This window comes from Opisthorchis viverrini (genome assembly GCF_000715545.1).
Source record: "Opisthorchis viverrini unplaced genomic scaffold opera_v5_300, whole genome shotgun sequence".
Taxonomy (NCBI): Eukaryota; Metazoa; Platyhelminthes; class Trematoda; order Opisthorchiida; family Opisthorchiidae; genus Opisthorchis; species Opisthorchis viverrini.
Genome location: NW_008751961.1, coordinates 281,325 through 300,085, shown reverse-complemented (window position 1 = coordinate 300,085; position 18,761 = coordinate 281,325). Strand labels below are relative to the sequence as shown.

General features: G+C 44.4%; 2 protein-coding genes across 2 annotated transcripts; one reads left to right on the top strand and one right to left on the bottom strand.

Annotated features, from left to right (window-relative positions):
* Positions 1-205: 205 nt before the first annotated feature.
* T265_09766 (hypothetical protein) lies at positions 206-712 on the top strand (the record flags this gene model as incomplete). Its single annotated transcript, XM_009175937.1, has 1 exon — positions 206-712. The coding sequence occupies one exon, from the start codon at positions 206-208 to the stop codon at positions 710-712; it is 507 nt and encodes a 168-aa protein (XP_009174201.1).
* A 14,001-nt stretch (positions 713-14,713) lies between these two features.
* T265_09765 (hypothetical protein) lies at positions 14,714-18,001 on the bottom strand (the record flags this gene model as incomplete). The annotated part of the gene is made up of 2 exons (XM_009175936.1): positions 14,714-15,058; positions 17,168-18,001. The coding sequence occupies 2 exons, from the start codon at positions 17,849-17,851 to the stop codon at positions 14,789-14,791; spliced, it is 954 nt and encodes a 317-aa protein (XP_009174200.1).
* Between the last annotated feature and the right edge of the window lie 760 nt (positions 18,002-18,761).

The following is an 18,761-nucleotide window of genomic DNA, read 5'->3' as shown; positions in this document are numbered from 1 at the left end:
TATATATATATATATATATATATATATATATATATATTCACAGGACGACGCAGCCAATGTAACCGTAGTCAACCATTCGGTTCGTTATTTTCACCACTGATACAATGAACTTGGCAACATGTCTATCACTCCACTAATGCGATTGGTTTGTTTGTCTGTCAATTATCGATTACTGTACACTGTAGAAAGCGACTGAAGCGTTGTGATGATCATCGCGCTGATCGGTCCATGTGGATGCGGCAAAACAACTGTGGGATTGGCGTTGGCAAGAAAACTCGGATGGAACTTCATCGATGCCGATGACTACCACAGTGAAGAGAACCGTAATAAGATGGCCAAATCAATACCGTTGGACGATAACGACCGGATGCCTTGGCTAATCAGTCTGCACAAACGGATGTCAAGGGAAGCGAACTCGGTTCTCGCCTGTTCAGCGTTAAGACGCGCCTACCGTCAAGTACTCGTCCGCGGAGCACACCCCACAGGCGATCATGAAATTGATATCCTGTTTGTTCTTCTCAGTGCGGACGAAACTATTCTAGAGCAGCGTTTGAGACACCGGAAAGGACACTTTATGCCAGTAACACTGATTTCAAGTCAACTGGCTACTCTGGAACCGCCGGATAACACAGAAAAGAACATGGTTCTGGATGCTACTGAGTCCTGTGAAATCCTGGTGGAAAAAATACTCGAGAAAATCAACTCCTCCTAGTATGTGTACTTTGCACTTGATTTCATATACCACTAACTTTTCCAAAAGTTCCGTTGTTCTATGCTGAAGAAAAACATCTTCACACTGCGAACGCCTTCACGAGTGACCTCGGACAAAATGAATACTGTCACACTTGCAAACGAGAGTAAAACCGACCGTACCCGGCCCGCTAGAATGCTGAACTTCCGGGTCCCGTTTGTGAGTGCCATTCCAGCTTTTTTAAATCGAATGCAGCCAACTTTTCAGATATTAGCACATATCAATGGACACGTAACGGTCAACAAACTCTAGTCATGTATTTACGTTTGGGCTTATTGCATGCGGGGAATAAACAAAGAGACCAAGTCGAAGCTGGCTGTTTTATTACGGATTTATTGACATCAAAACTAATTGGTAAAGGTCAAAGGATCCATGAACTTGGTGATGACCGGGTTGCGAAACGAGGAGATGAATCAAATGAGGATCATAACTTTTCAGGGGCACTTCTCTCACTTACCCAAGTCTTGGAAATCCAACAGTTTCAGCGGTTTTTAAGTGAACAAGTAGTTCCGCTCCATATTGGCAGAGCAGTTCCACTTAAAATGAAGTTTCACTTTGCAAATGAAATTGATCTATGCTGAAAAGTCTGGGAATATAGTGGAGTCGTTTTACCCTCGTGCATACCCTACCCTCTCTCTAGAGGGACTCCAACCAGCTACTCAGTCATTGAGAGACGAAGACTGTATCATCCGGCCTAGACTGGTTGACAGTGAGCACTGTTGAAAAGCACCTGCACAGGGAACAGCAACGTCATTCTTCAACGACACATTTCGGTTCACTTGGTCTAATATCGACTGGCTCATTTAGAACGACCCTTGCCTCCAGTGCAGAGGTTTTCCTCTTCTGTGCCAATTACTTAGGATTTTCATGTGTTGATAAGGTTCTGGGTTTAAACTCTTTGGATGCATGACATACGCACTACTCTCAAAGCGGATGACAGAACTGAACAGCACTTTTCGTTTTTTATTCGCCAACTGAAACCACCAAAAGTGCCGTGCTTCTCTCAGTGTTGCTGGTGACTTGTCCGCTCGACGGAAGTTCTGTGGATACACAGAACAGTACGCTTAGTCAGCGTACTTACATGATCTATGTATACCATCATAAGAGAAAATAGTATGAAAGGACACCTCATCGATTAGTCCCACAACCGCACTAAAACTATAGAACATGTGGCTTGCCTACTTAGCACAGGGAAAGTTTCGTACCACGAACGAAAGGCTGGTTGATATTTCATACACCGATCGCCTTTCCGATATTTTTGGAGCGGATGCATAACGTATTCATGGGCTTCTGAGGTTAGGTACACGATAATCTTGTTTTAACACTTTTAATACAAACTAAGTCGCTGGATTTTGTTCAGTGGAATGACGAATACAGCACACATGGCGCACAAATCTCTGCCTTTCACACAACTGACAGCTTCATGAATATCTGAAAGAGACATGTTGAATTTTCTGTGAACAGACACCGAAATAACTGATGTTGTTTAAACGTAACACACCACTCATAAGGTTCGACAGCCCACGATCGGTTTCGCTTTTCTTGTGGCCCATGAGATAGGCGCAGCTCTCGAGTTTCCGTCAACCTTATACTCTACTTGAACCCAAAGTGGATAGATCTCCACAAATACACTCCTTTGCATATCAATTTGATTTTCAAGAGAGACTCAACTGAATCTCTCGTCTTTGCGTCTCGTCCCCTAGTTCCTGTCCACCTTATTTTCCAAATGAACCCTATTCGTGTTAGGTACACATTACGTTCGCATTTGTTGGCCATTCACGAGGACACAAATCGGAACTAACAGAGGAGGGGCTGCCAAAAATAAACATGCTTTGGTAGTAGTATATTTGGAACATAATCCTATTACCGGCAGGCGAACCAGAGCTGGATCGCCCCGGTCTGGCTTTACAAAGACTTTCCTGCCCGAAACTGCCTTCTTACTTCTGCGATTTTTTCCGCATTCCCCAGACAAGCAAATATCAGAACAATATACCGGTTTATCTCTTCGAAAGTGGGGACAAACCTGAAGCCTCTCTTACGCACGGGGTTAACAATATTTTCAACGTCCCGTGGCCAGGGCTGAAATCAGTCGCTTTGTCCGCAGCGTACGGTAGTGTGAAGATGTGGAGCTGTGACTTACTGGTGTATAGATGATATGATCCTACATGCCTGCCCCCGAGCCTATCCTGTAGACCAAACAAATAGTTATTGTATGGACTGGCCAGACTTCAGTGAGACCCCACAAAAACAAGTAATAGATGAGCGTCTATTAAACGACCCATCTTAGCATTTGGCTTCAATTTTTCTATATAAATGTATAACAGTCTTATCTTTGTAATGTGCTACTCATAAGGTTCAGACTTCAGACCCCACAAAAACAAGTAATAGATGAGCGTCTATTAAACGACCCATCTTAGCATTTGGCTTCAATTTTTCTATATAAATGAATGTCAGTCTTATCTTTGTAATGTGCTACTCATAAGGTTGCTGACCACCGAATTCGCCACATAACGGTAAGCCAAGACTTCTCAGAGTTACCGTTAATACCGAGAAAGACCTGGAGAGCATTCTATTATCAGCATTCCAACTTAGGGGGGAAGCTGACAATGGCGAAAGGATTTTCGCTGATATACCGTGGTCGGAAAGATCGCGCAAAAATACACCTCATCCTACAAACTCAACCAACAAACATACAAATGACCGCAGTTTGATCATCTTGGGTGTTCCGGAACCCAACAAAACGTCAGATAAAATAGCGCAAAACACACACGACTACATGCAGTGGCAATTTCTATGCAGTACACTTGAAATTGAAAACGTGGCCGTGGTTGATACTTATCGGATTCCGAAATCACCAAAATATTTGGGTACCGGCCCGAGGCCCCTGAAACTCACACTACTTCGTGGTGATATGCTAAACTTAATCCAAACACAATGGCAACGTCACAGGAACTTACTCCCTAGGGAGTTAAGGATAAGCACATCCATGCGGAACAATATACCCACAGAAGAGACCAAGGTTAATGAAGATGAAGCCGTAGGTGAAACTTCAAAAAACGACCAGCTGCCGACTCTGCCAGGGTCGGCACAATTATAACCGCCCAACCTGCACATTATCTTGCGTACTGCCCAACACTGCTGTCAATAAACACCATTAAATGTTTATACACGAACGCGCAATGCTTGACTAACAAGATTCCAGAATTATCTGAATTGTGTGAAAAGCATTTGCCAAACTTGATTGCTATCAGCGAGACTTGGTTCCAGCCACACTTATCGGATAGTGAACTTGCCATCCCTGGAATGACGCTTCTTCGTCGGGATCGCATTTCTCGGGGAGGTGGTGTAGCTATTTACCATAGCAGGCAACTATTGTGCAAAGAGCTAACTGATGAAGATTTGATACTATCGGATACCTTGTGGTGCTCGTTAAAGACGGTAGCAGGAAACGACTGTGTTGTTGGTGTGATCTATCGACCACCTTCAGCGGAGGAACTGCACAATTACACCATAATGGAGAAGCTGCGCCTCGTGGCTTCCCGGTATAAAAGTAAGATACTAATTATGGGTGATTTCAATCTCCCAAACTTGCTACGGACTCAACAACATCCGATAAATTCCCTCGATTGTGCCTTCCAGGAGACGTTACATGATCTTGACTTTCACAATCATATATCATGCAACACGCGGTATAGAGGATCAGATATACCTTCCATTCTGGACCTCATCATAACAAGCGAAGAGAACGTTGTGGAAAACATCGCATATGAAAGTCCATTAGGATCGAGTGATCACGTCGTTCTCATTTTTGATTATGTTTGTTCGGCGGTGAGACCTAATGATGAGCTTAAAATGATCAGGAAAGTGAACACGAAAGCACTGTCGAATACCCTGAGTCATTGTACGGACTGGTATTCAGAAGGTCCAGACGTCCACCAGCAATGGTCTAGCTTCATGGGGAACTTGGTCAATAAAATACGTTTGCATTCCCACTTCGTTCCAAAGAATACTCAGATGGGATTCGATTTTAAGTTACGAAGCAGAACCCGAAAATGGATTCTGGAGCGAAATGCAGCCTGGGCTGAATACCGACGTCACCGAACAACAACAACATGGGAAAAATATCGGTTACTAAGAAATAAAGTCAACACGCTGGTCGCGAGCGACAAAAAGGATTACCAGCTAATGCTTTTAGAGAAAATGGAAAAAAATCCGAAGCTTCTCTATTGGATCATTAATAATAAGGCGTCTGTGAAACCGGGTATTTCACCTCTGCATACCCCTAATGGACTGACGGCCACTGCGTCAGCTGCAGCTGAAGAACTGGCGGAGTTCTATTCCACTGTTTACTGTCAGAAGGAATATATAAGCCGGATGTCGTTTATGTCTCCCTCACCGCCCACCTCCCTACATGAAGTAATTGTGACTCCAGAATGTGTACTCCGAACGTTACTTGAACTAAATCACAGAAAATCTCCCGGTGCCGATCAGATAACACCATTTATCCTCAAGCAGTGTGCTCATTCCCTATGCACACCTCTCGCTGAGTTATTCAATTCGTCCCTAAATAACGGTGTGGTTCCCAACGACTGGAAGAAGGGCGTTATCACTCCCATATACAAAGGAGGTAATCGTTCGGTCGTGTCAAACTACCGGCCGGTGACTCTGTTGCCGGTGATCTCCAAAGTGCTTGAGCGACTGGTGGCAAACAAAATCATTAAACACTTAGAGGAAAACGGATTGCTTTCGGCTGCCCAGCATGGTTTCAGAAAAAACAGATCCTGTCTGTCCAATCTCCTCATTACCTTAGACGACTGGACGCAAGCTGTGGACAATGGAAATCCCGTTCACGCATGCTATCTAGACATCTCCAAGGCATTTGATCGCGTGAACCATAACATATTGTTGCAAAAACTCGAGCATTATGGTATTACGGGAAAGCTGCTGGCTTGGCTTGAAATCTATTTGGCTGACCGAGACGCGCGTGTATGTGTTGACGGCGCTCTGTCCAAGCCAATTGCAGCTACAAGTGGAGTACCCCAAGGCTCCGTTCTTGGGCCTACTTTATTTTTATTATACGTAAACGATATACCTGAGCTCGTGAGCAGTAAAATCACTTTATTCGCAGACGATATCAAGATATGGTCAAGCATACGCACCATTGAAGACAGTCACCGATTACAAAAAGATCTCGATACACTTTATGATTGGTCACTGAAAAACAGACTACCGTTTAACCTCCAAAAATGTAAAATGCTCCGTGTAGGGAAGCCCTTTGCATATAACTATACGTTGGGTCCACAACCACTTTCTTGGACTAGTGAAGAAAAAGATCTTGGCGTGTGGGTCAGCAGCTGTTTAAAAAACTCCTTGCAATGCACAGCCGTCTACAAGAGGACCTCACAAGTCCTGTCGCTCCTAAAACGGATTTTTGGTCGTTTCACTCGACTGGCACTGCCCCGAGTAATCAATACCTACATCCGACCAACCATGGAATACGCTATACAAGCTTGGTCACCATGGCTTCAAAAAGACATAATTCTTCTACAGCGAATATATCATCGAGCCACGAAGCTGGTAATTGGATTGCAAAATAAACCATACGAAGACAGGATTGCCAGTCTCAACCTATTTGACTTCTACTATCGGCGCATCAGGGGAGACCTAATTCTAACATATAATATACTGAAGACACCTAATCATCCGCTGGAAGACCTTTTTGTCCGACGTCGAACACGAACGGGCAGGAGGCATGACTTTTCGCTCGCGGTACCTCACTCGAGGGTGAACTGTCGACGGAACTTTTTTGCGGTCCGTGTATGTTTCATTTGGAACTCCCTACCTCCCAATGTTGTACATTCGCCGAGTTTAACCATTTTCAAGAACAATTTAGATGCATATCTTATGTCCAAACCGAATCTGGAACTGTTTAACTCCATGTGATACTCAGCAAGCATTACGCATATTTTTGCGTCCCTTTGTGTATATACGTTCACCATATGGTCGTTGTAAAGTTAATTGCTTTTTAGACGATTAAACCTTGAATTAACCTTGAATTGAATTATGAGTAGTACATTACAAGGATAAACATGCATCGCAATATCTCGAATATCGTAGCGACTGAAACATGAGGCGGCCTGGTGCAGCACATTCGGTTGCCTAGAAGGACATTACAAACGAGAGATTCAGCTAGGTTCCAGGTGAGTCTCTCAAAAAACCAAATTAGTTTGCAAATGAATGTATATTCGTTAATGTCACAGTCTTGTTTCATATTCAGCGACGCTGCCATATGAGAGTGGAGTCTAAACGGACCATGTATTAATAGCGGTCCTAGAGACACCGGTAGTTTCGGAAAAATGGTCAATGACGTTGACATTACAAGTTCTCGACAGTCAGTTCTGGGGAAAATATTACCTTTTGTGTGACTCAGAATGGATGATGGACTTTGAATTTCTGATTAGCCATTCATGGTCGAAGTGTATTTTATAACCGTCGGGTCGTTAGGAAATTGGCTAGACGCCAACTAAATAAACTTTTTTTCTGATAAGAATGGAATAAGTTGTTGGTACTAATAATCTTTCAGTTGTAACATTATTTCGGTGCCTGGCTGCCATGCCTGAAGGGAGCACGAGGATTGAGATACTGCCAGGTTGCCCAAGCCTAGACAAGAGCAGCTGGAATGCAATAGATGGATTAGAACCACGGCCTTCCGGTCGGTAATTTCGCGTGTTAACCACTGGGCTATATAGGACTCAGGTGGTAGAATGAAGACACTCAGATATTTCAGTTAGGATCCATCCTGTAGATAAAGCCAGTCTGTTAGTTATAGGTAGTTGTGAGGTTTGGAGTATTCACTTTCAAATCACTTGCGTTCGGACAGTCCTCCTGTCCTCGCACATTCATTCTTGTATGTCCACACCGAAGGGGAGAATCACTGGACTCGAGGTTCGCACTCATTAGAGCTCATTAGGAGTGCACACTCTTGGTCTTTCGGAGTTTGCATTTCGGGCATCTGACTTACGTGTTTCCGCTACCCCATCAGTGCACGCTGTTTGTCGGAACAGGCAAACGTGCTCATGTCGGATAACTGTGGCTGACTAATCCGAGGTCTGGAACGACGACCAACTAGCCGCCTTAGTCATCTTGATTGACTGACCCTCCGATCAGAAATGACAGCTGAAGATTACTGGGTCTGTTCTTCCTTTGTGGGTAATTCTGAGCTAGAAACCCTTACTGGTACGACTCACGTTAACTGTCAAAACTGGATGAGATGTTACATATCGGTGTTCTTTTCATCCTTGCAAATCTTGGGTAGGAATGTAGAATTCTCCAACCTAGCTGTATAAGATGCACAATCTCCAATAAACAAGGCTGTTTAGTTGAACAAAATGGACATGGTGTGGCCTGCTTATACGCTATGCACAAAACTGCATTGTTTGCAGATAACTCCAGGTTTCTTGAAAACGGATCCGCACATACTGCGTTTTTATTCGGGCGGCTTTCATCAATGCTTAATGATTGCTGGCATTTTTTAGCTCTTGAGGGTATTTCCTACCAAAGTGTGGTATTGAGAACTCGCGATTTTGTCATCCTTCCGTTATGCGCTAAACCTGTATCTAGAATGAGGATTTTCAACTTGCAGGTCAGTCGCCGAGTGGTGCTGGTTCCAAAACTGCTCTGTTGCAAATGAATAGTTACGCGATCGCCTAGCTGCATAGTCTGTGATGTGTACGTTCACATCCTGTCATCCCAAAGCACAAATCCAGCTCGGTTCCTGAACCTCCTGGCGGCTGTTCGCAGACTACAGATCCTTGGGCAGTGTGTTAGCTCTGAGACCTGCATGCACATGTGAAGAGCCAGGGACTTTGCGGTGGGACCACCAATGCGTGGTAACCATCCTGAAAGATATAGAAGCACCAAGGGGCAGTGATTCTCCGTAGGCAGTTGTTCACGACGATTACTGTGGATGGAAAACGGAAAGAAAGCTCACCAGCCGAAACCCAGTAAGCAAGGTTGTAAATCACCAATCAAACTTGCAGGCACCGTATACTACGGCTGCTTGCCTCACGCTCTTCACCGTTCGTGCGCCGAACTTACCTGTGTATGAGAGCTCAGGGCGCGTAACCATGACAAGTGGAGGGGGTGACAGCTCGTAACTACTGTCCACAAAACCACATTTTGAAAACCAAAGTGGTGAAGGAGGGAAGTATGACGAGAAAACAACCCTGAGCAAGCTTCGGATAAATCATTCTCGAAACTCTGCTTCTTTTCAACAAAGTCGATAAATTTCGAGCGTAGATTACGAATTTGAAAACATTATTCTTCCAAATCAATGTGTTTAACAAACAGATATGCATTCCAAATAGTGCTGAATTCGTAACCTTTGCTGTGCTGAGCCATTCGATTGCAGACTTTTCACCACCACCGATCGAGGTGATGCCATCAGTACGTTGTGAGAAGGCAAGAACCAAATTACACAAACTCGAAGTGTCCTTGTTATCATTGCTCCCAATGTCTGCATAGTTCTGGGCGCGAAAAGTCTGAAATCCTGGTGGTCGTGCATTCAGCTGCCAGGTATTCCAAATGAACGTTACACAGGTCCGAAAACCTAATGTGTACTATCGTACTATACAGAAAAAAAGTAATTCTCCCCATCTACCTATCCATGAACTAAACAAAGAATTTCGAAAAGAGAGATAAAAATCCAGACATCTTAGATTAATCGAATTCCGCAGGTCGTTGAGAGCAGTCATTAGTCCGGAAACAGCACGGGTTGTCGAACTTTCCACTCAACACTGCGAGAGATTTTCACTAGACAGAATGGCACAAAAAGTAGCTTTTTGCACTTCTTGTTAAAAAACTTCCCCACAAGCGCGCACTGACGACGTCTCCTCTCTTGGTGACGAAACAATGGCAAGCCAATTGCCAAGTTTAGCGACCAGCTTAACTGCCACCTGATCAACAGCCAACCAACCCACCCTAGCTACTGATAGACATATTGCCGGTGAACACAGTGATGATGAGTTGTCTGTGTAATGTCGTATTTTCTCAATGCTGCACATGCTACGCAAATGAAGAAGGGGTGCTGAGGTACTGCCAGATTGCCAAAGCCTGGACAGAAGCAGTTGAGATACCGGGATTGGGTTCGAACCACGGACCTTCCGGTCAGTGATTCTGCGCCACTCCGCTCTGAGCTATCTAGAGATTGCAAGTGGATTATAGTGTTATACGTAGCGAATACGGAATCCGATAGCTTGTTCCTGACTGTGTTGTGTCAATGGCCACAGACTGTGGCGACCAGAATCACTGTACTCGTGCACAATTCACGGTCGGAAAGCAAAGAACCACTGATATTAGATTGTTATGCCCGGTCGAACAATCGTTTTTCGTGCCAAGGAGACAAAAATCTTGAACAGTTCTACCTTTGATTGTGAACGACAGACAGGAACCGCATCAGAGTGACACGCTAAAATGAAAAAGAGATATCAATATTTTCTGAAACCTATGCGATGAAAACGGAAATCCCGGAAGACACACAGGCTGTTGATGCTCGAAACATGTATTACTCTGTGCGAATCCGGACAACCTATTCCAGACATGACTGCTGTCATGTACTCAAAAAACGAAGATCTATCGTAATCCCCATATTGGGTCACTTTCAGCTGACTTGTATCTATCTGCCCAATGAAGGGAACGAACCAGGATAACTTGCAGGCATCGACTTTTCTTTTCCACATCTTTTGAGTTGCGCGTACAAAGTAGGACAACTCCCAATAATTATCGGTTGGTTTCTTCCACTTAGCACATTGGTCACCCATTCACTTGAAGCACTACGTAAGAATACAACCACACACTCCAATAATATATGCCACGCGCTTAGGAACATTCTCGAATTCTCCATTGGTGACTGACTGCTATGCCACCCGAAGGAAGCACGAGAGCTCGAATATTGCCAGGTTGCCCAGGCTTAAGCAGGGGAAGTCGAGAGGCAGAAATAGGGTTCGAACCTTTGGCTAAGGGTGGAAATTCTTAGAATTAGGGACAACTCCAATAAACAGGAGAGGAGACATTGGACAAAATGACACTGTGTCGGTAGATTGCGAGTCGATCAATCACAATCCCCCAGTTATTCATTCTGACTTGAGAACTTGTAGGCGAATGGGTTCTGCTTCATAGTGCACCGTCTTATTTCGGCAAACTGTGGACAAGGAACCCAGACTGGACATGCTTCAGTTCGTTCTTGTCGGCCATCTTGAAGCTTGTTTTTGTGACCGGTTGTAAAGTAAAGCAAAGCAGGATATCTGCTACCACATGTGTAAACATACCAAAATTAACGTGAGATGTTTTGTTTCCGAAATCTGTTTCAACTTGGTCTCCATGAGCAAAGAAACAACCATCTGCCACTCGAGATCTGTCCTTGAGGGTTTTGAAACCTTGTTTATTAGGGTATTCAAAACGCAATAAAGCCCCTCAGTACGCAGTGATTTATTAAAGTCAGAAACAGGGACTGGTTCCTCTGTGACTGTGCTGCAGTCACTGCTATTACCAGCACACCTCAGTTCAGTGCGGCACAGTCAGGGAGTGGAGCGGGGTACTTGAACATCTGGCGTCAAATATCCCAAAGAGAAGCGAATGAAGTACTTGATTTTACGGTAAATCACCAGTAAGAACCACTGAATTCACCTAAAGGAAGCAGTAACAAAGTAACACGAATAAGAAGGACAAAACACTACTCGAAAATCTCACGTTAAAGGAAAGAGGAAGTTCTCCGAAGAGCGCCTTCAGCAGATATTGAAGTTCCACATGGCCATAACAGTGATTGTGGTGTACTCCGGATATTGAACGTCCAAATTCTTTAAGACATAAACGTGCCAGTTCAAAAATCTGGACGATCAATAGACGTATTGAATATATCAGTGCGTCTTATAATATCAAGTAGGCTTAGATGACGGGATTGGCTGTCACTTTGTGACACTTCTCACAAATGTGTCCCTTAATGAGCTATTCTTCACTCTGTAACATTGCAGCACACCATGGATGACGACAGCCACTCTGTAAAGTCAAGAAGTGGTAAGTGTTCGGTTCATTCTAAATCGAACTATATCTTGTAGGTCACTAACGCCAGAAAAGGTTCAGAATATCCGCCAGAATGGTCCATTATTGATTGCATTGTAAAGTAAGTACTGATCCTCTGGCCAATCAATCCATACCTATGGATCCACCCAACAAAGTCATTTGCAGGGGGCTTCTGACAGTCACGGACATTTGATGGAGATTGACTGATCTCACCACATAGCCGGTGAGAACTCAACAAAAGGGGTGCACACACCTGAATATCAACCGGTATCCGAATTTCTGACGCTAGGTGGAAGTGGACACGATAGTGTTTCAACATGGATACACTAAAAGGTGTTACATTGGATTGTCAACAACTCCTCGGTTGAGAGCTTGCTAGAAACAGTCCCATGCAATCGAAACGTCTGAATCATCCAGGGATGAGTAAATCCCGTTTGCTACACGAACACTCAAATAAAATACATCCGATTGGGTAGCAGTGAACGATGGTTCGATCATATGGAAGTTAAAACGGGTTCAAACTGTTCCAATCCCCAACTAGCTGTCAGCCGATGTCAGTGACATCTGCATAAGCCATGAAAACCATCGATTTACATTATCATTCGCTACAACCTGTTGCAATGTTGGCTTCCTCTCAAAATACGACCAACTAGCCAGCTCAGGTATTTTAGAGGTCGAGTTTCTCTGGAATCCGCATTACCAGTAGGCGGGCTGATTCGCATCAGGCACCCATACGAATGAAATATGGCCTGTGACACAAACAAGTTCGCACATTCTGCTCGTTCAACACTTATCCATCGCGCATCATGTGATTGATTACTCTGCGGTACAGTAATCGTAGTACGCATGACTAGTCCGACCATTTGTTCTTGCAGAGGGAATCAAAGTGAGGTTCGCTTAGTTAGACGAATCAGTTAGCAAATCCGTGAAAGGAAGAAGGCCTTCACTGCGCAGTTATTCATTAGAAAATGCCAACTGACCGGTTACAGACCATTGGACAGGGATGCAAAATTCCCATTTGCATCTTATTTACAAAAACTGGACATCCATCTACTCCTGAACGCGCCTTCCTGAACTTTCCTGGATGTTCATTGAATCCAACCATTCCTCGCTCAAATCCAATCAAATGTTACAAAGCAACCCCATAAATTCCGCGACAGACCTCCCCTTTCCAAGAGACGTAAAGCGAAATTCCACGAACAACATACTACTCGCGTGCCCCCCATCAGTAGTATCACCGTTACATCAGGAAAACACCATCACTTATTCGTACCGCAACATAATGGAATGACAATTCTAACAGAACAAAAATAGGCCACTCTGTTAGTAAGCTGACCAATCGTTTCTCACTTTGTTAGAGTTTCCGTTGAAGTGGTTCAGACGATTGTTTGTGCTGTATGCCTGTGTTGAGCTCTACAGGGAGGTAAACTGGTTGGGGGGGGGGCAAAATAACCACGCGTCAACTGCACATGAGAAGTACAGCATTCATTCAATAGTACCAGCTAGAGCGGTTGAACCATTATGTACAGAATACCACACAAAATAGAGAAAAACAAATTCCTAGTTCATAAGGAAATTGCTTTCCTTTCCAGATGAAAATTACCATCAGACTAAGATAACTTTTGACCGTCTTCGAAAAAGAACGTTCGTGCGGGAAGGAGTGTGATGTATTATATTCACACGATCAGTCTGCGTTGTCTACAACGGAACGAGTCACAGAAAAAGATGAGCTTGACGTTACGTTCAGAAAATCCCCGAGTCCTTTCCTACCGCAGTTCAAGTTAGTTGTCTAAACGATTCTATTTGAGACTAAAGCCGTAATCCCGTTGCTGATCTTGAACCGTAATACCCGGATAAGACTTGTGAACAAAAGGGCACCGCGAATCACTTGGCGCTTGACTTTAAAAAAAAAAAAAGTAATTATAATAGGTCTATACAATGAATGAGAGGTTAAATGTTACAATATCACTTCAGAGGGAGAAGCATGGTTGTCCAACTTCTTCGGTCCGGTGTCTGAGTGCTGTAAGATGGTAAAAAAGAATGCCCGTGGCAACTGCCACATTGAGCGAGGAAGGGATGGAGGAGAGAGGAGTGGCGGCTGATTCATGAGACCCGACTACACGAACGAGCAAACCCATAAATTCCGCGACAGACCTCCCCTTTCCAAGAGACGTAAAGCGAAATTCCACGAACAACATACTACTCGCGTGCCCCCCATCAGTAGTATCACCGTTACATCAGGAAAACACCATCACTTATTCGTACCGCAACATAATGGAATGACAATTCTAACAGAACAAAAATAGGCCACTCTGTTAGTAAGCTGACCAATCGTTTCTCACTTTGTTAGAGTTTCCGTTGAAGTGGTTCAGACGATTGTTTGTGCTGTATGCCTGTGTTGAGCTCTACAGGGAGGTAAACTGGTTGGGGGGGGGGGCAAAATAACCACGCGTCAACTGCACATGAGAAGTACAGCATTCATTCAATAGTACCAGCTAGAGCGGTTGAACCATTATGTACAGAATACCACACAAAATAGAGAAAAACAAATTCCTAGTTCATAAGGAAATTGCTTTCCTTTCCAGATGAAAATTACCATCAGACTAAGATAACTTTTGACCGTCTTCGAAAAAGAACGTTCGTGCGGGAAGGAGTGTGATGTATTATATTCACACGATCAGTCTGCGTTGTCTACAACGGAACGAGTCACAGAAAAAGATGAGCTTGACGTTACGTTCAGAAAATCCCCGAGTCCTTTCCTACCGCAGTTCAAGTTAGTTGTCTAAACGATTCTATTTGAGACTAAAGCCGTAATCCCGTTGCTGATCTTGAACCGTAATACCCGGATAAGACTTGTGAACAAAAGGGCACCGCGAATCACTTGGCGCTTGACTTTAAAAAAAACAGGTAATTATAATAGGTCTATACAATGAATGAGAGGTTAAATGTTACAATATCACTTCAGAGGGAGAAGCATGGTTGTCCAACTTCTTCGGTCCGGTGTCTGAGTGCTGTAAGATGGTAAAAAAGAATGCCCGTGGCAACTGCCACATTGAGCGAGGAAGGGATGGAGGAGAGAGGAGTGGCGGCTGATTCATGAGACCCGACTACACGAACGAGCAAATCGCAAGCCTTGAGCACTTCCTGACTTATTCCAGTCGATTCATTACCGAGAACAAGTATCAAAGGTCTAGGAGCGATTCCCGTGCCTCCGTCATCGTTTCGACCAACCTGTGTGAGGAGGAAAGAGAAGGGATTCAAAACGAAATGCTGTTGTTCGGAAAAGACTCATGAAAATACCATTTGGTGTGGCCCGGTAACTAGCGAAAAGAGATTATCACGGGTTAAAGGGATACTTGGCCTTTACTAGAGGAGAGATCCTAGGTTTAACAATAGCTGAGAAGTAGCGCTACTATTGACTCCCTAGGGGAGTGGCCTCTCTTCGGGGTCACCTTTAAAGATACTGTGGCCCAAGAAACTGAGTAGTTCGACAACGAAATTTCAAAAGGTGATTCAGTGATTCAAAAAACCTCCCAAAAACGAAGGCTAGGATGCATGGAAGAAAAATGGAAGTTAAGATGCATGGATAAGTGAGCGCCGCTGACTCACACGGTTGTTATAGCTGAAGACTAGTGCTGCAACATAGGAACAGCGCTCAGAATACGGTTGCGAGAAGCACTTACAGGGCAGTCCTGAAATGGACTAGTCTAAATTCTGGAAGTAAGAACAGCCGTGAAATGTGTAAACATTCACATGCAGCTGTGCGAACGTAACAACAAAATACCAAACAGAGGGGTGCAAAGGATCACCAGGCAATTCATCTGCCTGTCATAATAATACTGGACACCATAGCTAGTTCACAGTATCCTCTATGAGATGGCGCATCCTGAGAGGGTCACCAAACCTGTACAAACTGACGGTGCAGAAAGCCGTCGGCTGACTCTCCACTGACTATTTCATTGTACTCGGTCCCTGAAGTGTACAACAGAACAGGAACAACACGGAAATAACACTGGTTCATTCAATGAAGTCCCATGACTTATCCACGCGATTCGCCGATTAGATATTCACAGTGATTTACGTGGACGGGCAGACACTATGTTTAGTTTACGGAGCACACACCGACATGGCCTCGATCTACTCACACAGCATCGCCTTTGAATGATGAACAAGACGCTTCCAACACTGAAAAATACTCAGTGCATGTTCTTTCTGAAGGATCAGTTGGCAAAACAATGTTCTTTCTGCCTCAGAATATCATCGCATATACTTGGCCACCTTGGTATCGCACCGCCTACCGCTTATGAGGCATGGATGGATTCATAAGAGTCATCATCATCGGCAGCATGACATCAGTGTTCAACACCGATACTTCACTGCGGTATTCATAAGAGTAGTCTGAAATGAAGCCGAATAGGAAATCTATTTCTACCATGTAGACGAGATGGCTGTGATCAGAGCGTGAATTTACTGACCGGAAGGTCCGTAGTTCGAACCCGACTTCTAGCTCTCGACAATCCCTGTCTAGGCTTGGGAAACCTGGCAGTATCCCAGCCCTCGTGCTTCCTTCTGGTGGCGTGGCAGTTAGGCATCGAAAGGGTGCTACAGCTGAACGATGTAGGTTTTGACACTTCTCTGGGGGAGAGCACCAGCCGGTTGTGATGCGCCATGAACCAGTGCTCCGTAATGGCTTGAAATCTTGACTTTCTATATAAACGAGGATGAATTATAGAACAGCAGGTGAAATCCTTATTCATCTCATTTGTGCAACGGCACACGCTGATCCCACCTGTTGGTTTTCGCCGGGAGAACATGGAAAGAGTAAGCAAATGCTATCCCTATAGGCCAGACCATCTAATTGCTCAGTTAAGTGGGAAAACGAACACCTAGCTTTGGAACATAAACGTCACTGACTGCGCGAATAAGCCATTTCCGTTTGAAATTCCCTTGAGTTTCGTTAGATGCGCACTATTGATAATTCCCAATAAGGATGAAAAAGCCCTCAAGTGTTTCTCCTGGTGTAGATTGGCTTAACTGACAGGATGAAACCCCAACTGAAAATTATCGGAACTCATCACATCATCAGTCAATAAACAGCTCATTGGAAAAATGAAATTATTCTTCCTTGCAGAATCGATTGAACGCTGTCGCGATATTTTTCAGCAACAGACCTATAAACGTAGGTCAAGCACATGACCTCGCCCTAGAGTTTGGTCTCTGGGGGAACATATTGAAAAGCGACTGGCAGAGAATGAGCTTCTGGACCAGCCCAAGGACTCTTCAAAAGAGCTCGTTTTGAGCGGTTATTTCAGAAGTTCGTACGCGTGGTCATTGACTTACCATATCAGGTGTAAGATTCCATTCAGCTTTGTATCGAGCATCCAGACTTTCCGATGAGTGTTGCCCCGCTGTTCCTACTATCAAGAATCCGGCTTTACTGAGTACCCTTAGATCGGCAATCGTGTCTGTGAGACGGTAGAATAACAAACTTTCCATGGCTCCTACGCTTAGCTTGCTGATTAGGTTTGAAGGAGTGACGCAAGGGGCCGCTGACAGGAAAACAGCACAGGCTCCAAAGAATGCAGCAGTACGGAAAATGCTTCCAACATTCATCACATCGGTTAGATGATCCAGAAGCAGAGAAATGGGGCGCCTGTGGTGTGCCAGTGTACCATGCGTTATACGTGAACCGAATCTGAGAGAGGATAACAGATGAGATATTGTCTTTCCAGTTACTTCATTGATTGGTATTTGATCGGTCTCAAGAACAACGCCCTGATGTGCCCGACCGTTGACCAGCTTTCCCAACTCTACGCTGGATGTCGGGAGAATGGGAATTCGGGAGTGATCGGCAACCTCACAAATGCGTGACAACCATGGACGTGCAGGCCCATCAGCCACTTGCCCTTTGATCCAATCCTCCCGAACGTGAAGGCATTTTATGTTACGCTGACGAAAAGTTAGTGCAGCTAAAACAGGATGAAGGCCATAAAGCAAATGAATTTGGGCGAGAGACTGGGTCATTGCGGTTTGAAAGACAATCCAAATGCTTGTCTCTTGAGGGAAAGCGTCTCATGGAAAGCTGCGAGGAAAGTGCCAAAAGTTTATTGGTGGTAATCATAACAACAAAAACAATAAGTAACAGATAGTAACAGTAGTAAAATAATATCCGCATCCAAGCCAAACCTATTGTTGTCAGCTTTCAGCATTGCTGTCATATTTCGGAGTAAATTTTCCCCCCTGAGGTCAATCATCCTACGACGGCATGTGGAGGACAACCAAACACCAGCATCTCCGTATTACAAGCAGGTCAGATATGAAGGGATCAGTGTCGTTCATTGCGACAGGTTTGTCAGGAGAATAAGTTTTTGCCTTAGGTAAGCGGTGAACACCGAGATAAACCAACCCAAAATAGATCAACCCTGAAAACGCACTCCGTTTAACCCACAGTTAAACGTGGCTACTGAGGCATTACACACACATTCCTTTTTCAAGAGAACAATTCAAGGGGTCAACCAATAGTGGCCTGTTTTATTGAGAACCTTTAGGAACGAAATTCGGTGCTACTCCATACGCTCCGCTACCAATTTGAGCGTCCGTCAATTGTCCTTCTACTAGGATACAATGTACCAGAACCAGATTGTTTTTAATTACAAACGGTGGATGTTTATTCACCCAGCGGATTCCGCAAAAACATAAAGCCTAAGCCAGGTTAACCTAGCATGGCAACGGCGGTGTGTCACAAGTTACAGGTTCCTGTAGAGAACACCTGCACACTGCTTGAATCATACACATCCAAAGCTAAGGAGGGCTTTCGACACAACTAGCGCCGGAGGACATAAGACTCCGAAATTAGGATCCGGGTGCAGCCAATGGTATGCTTTGTTACTACTGTGCCTACACATCTCGCGTGTGGTGCAAAGAGGACGAAATA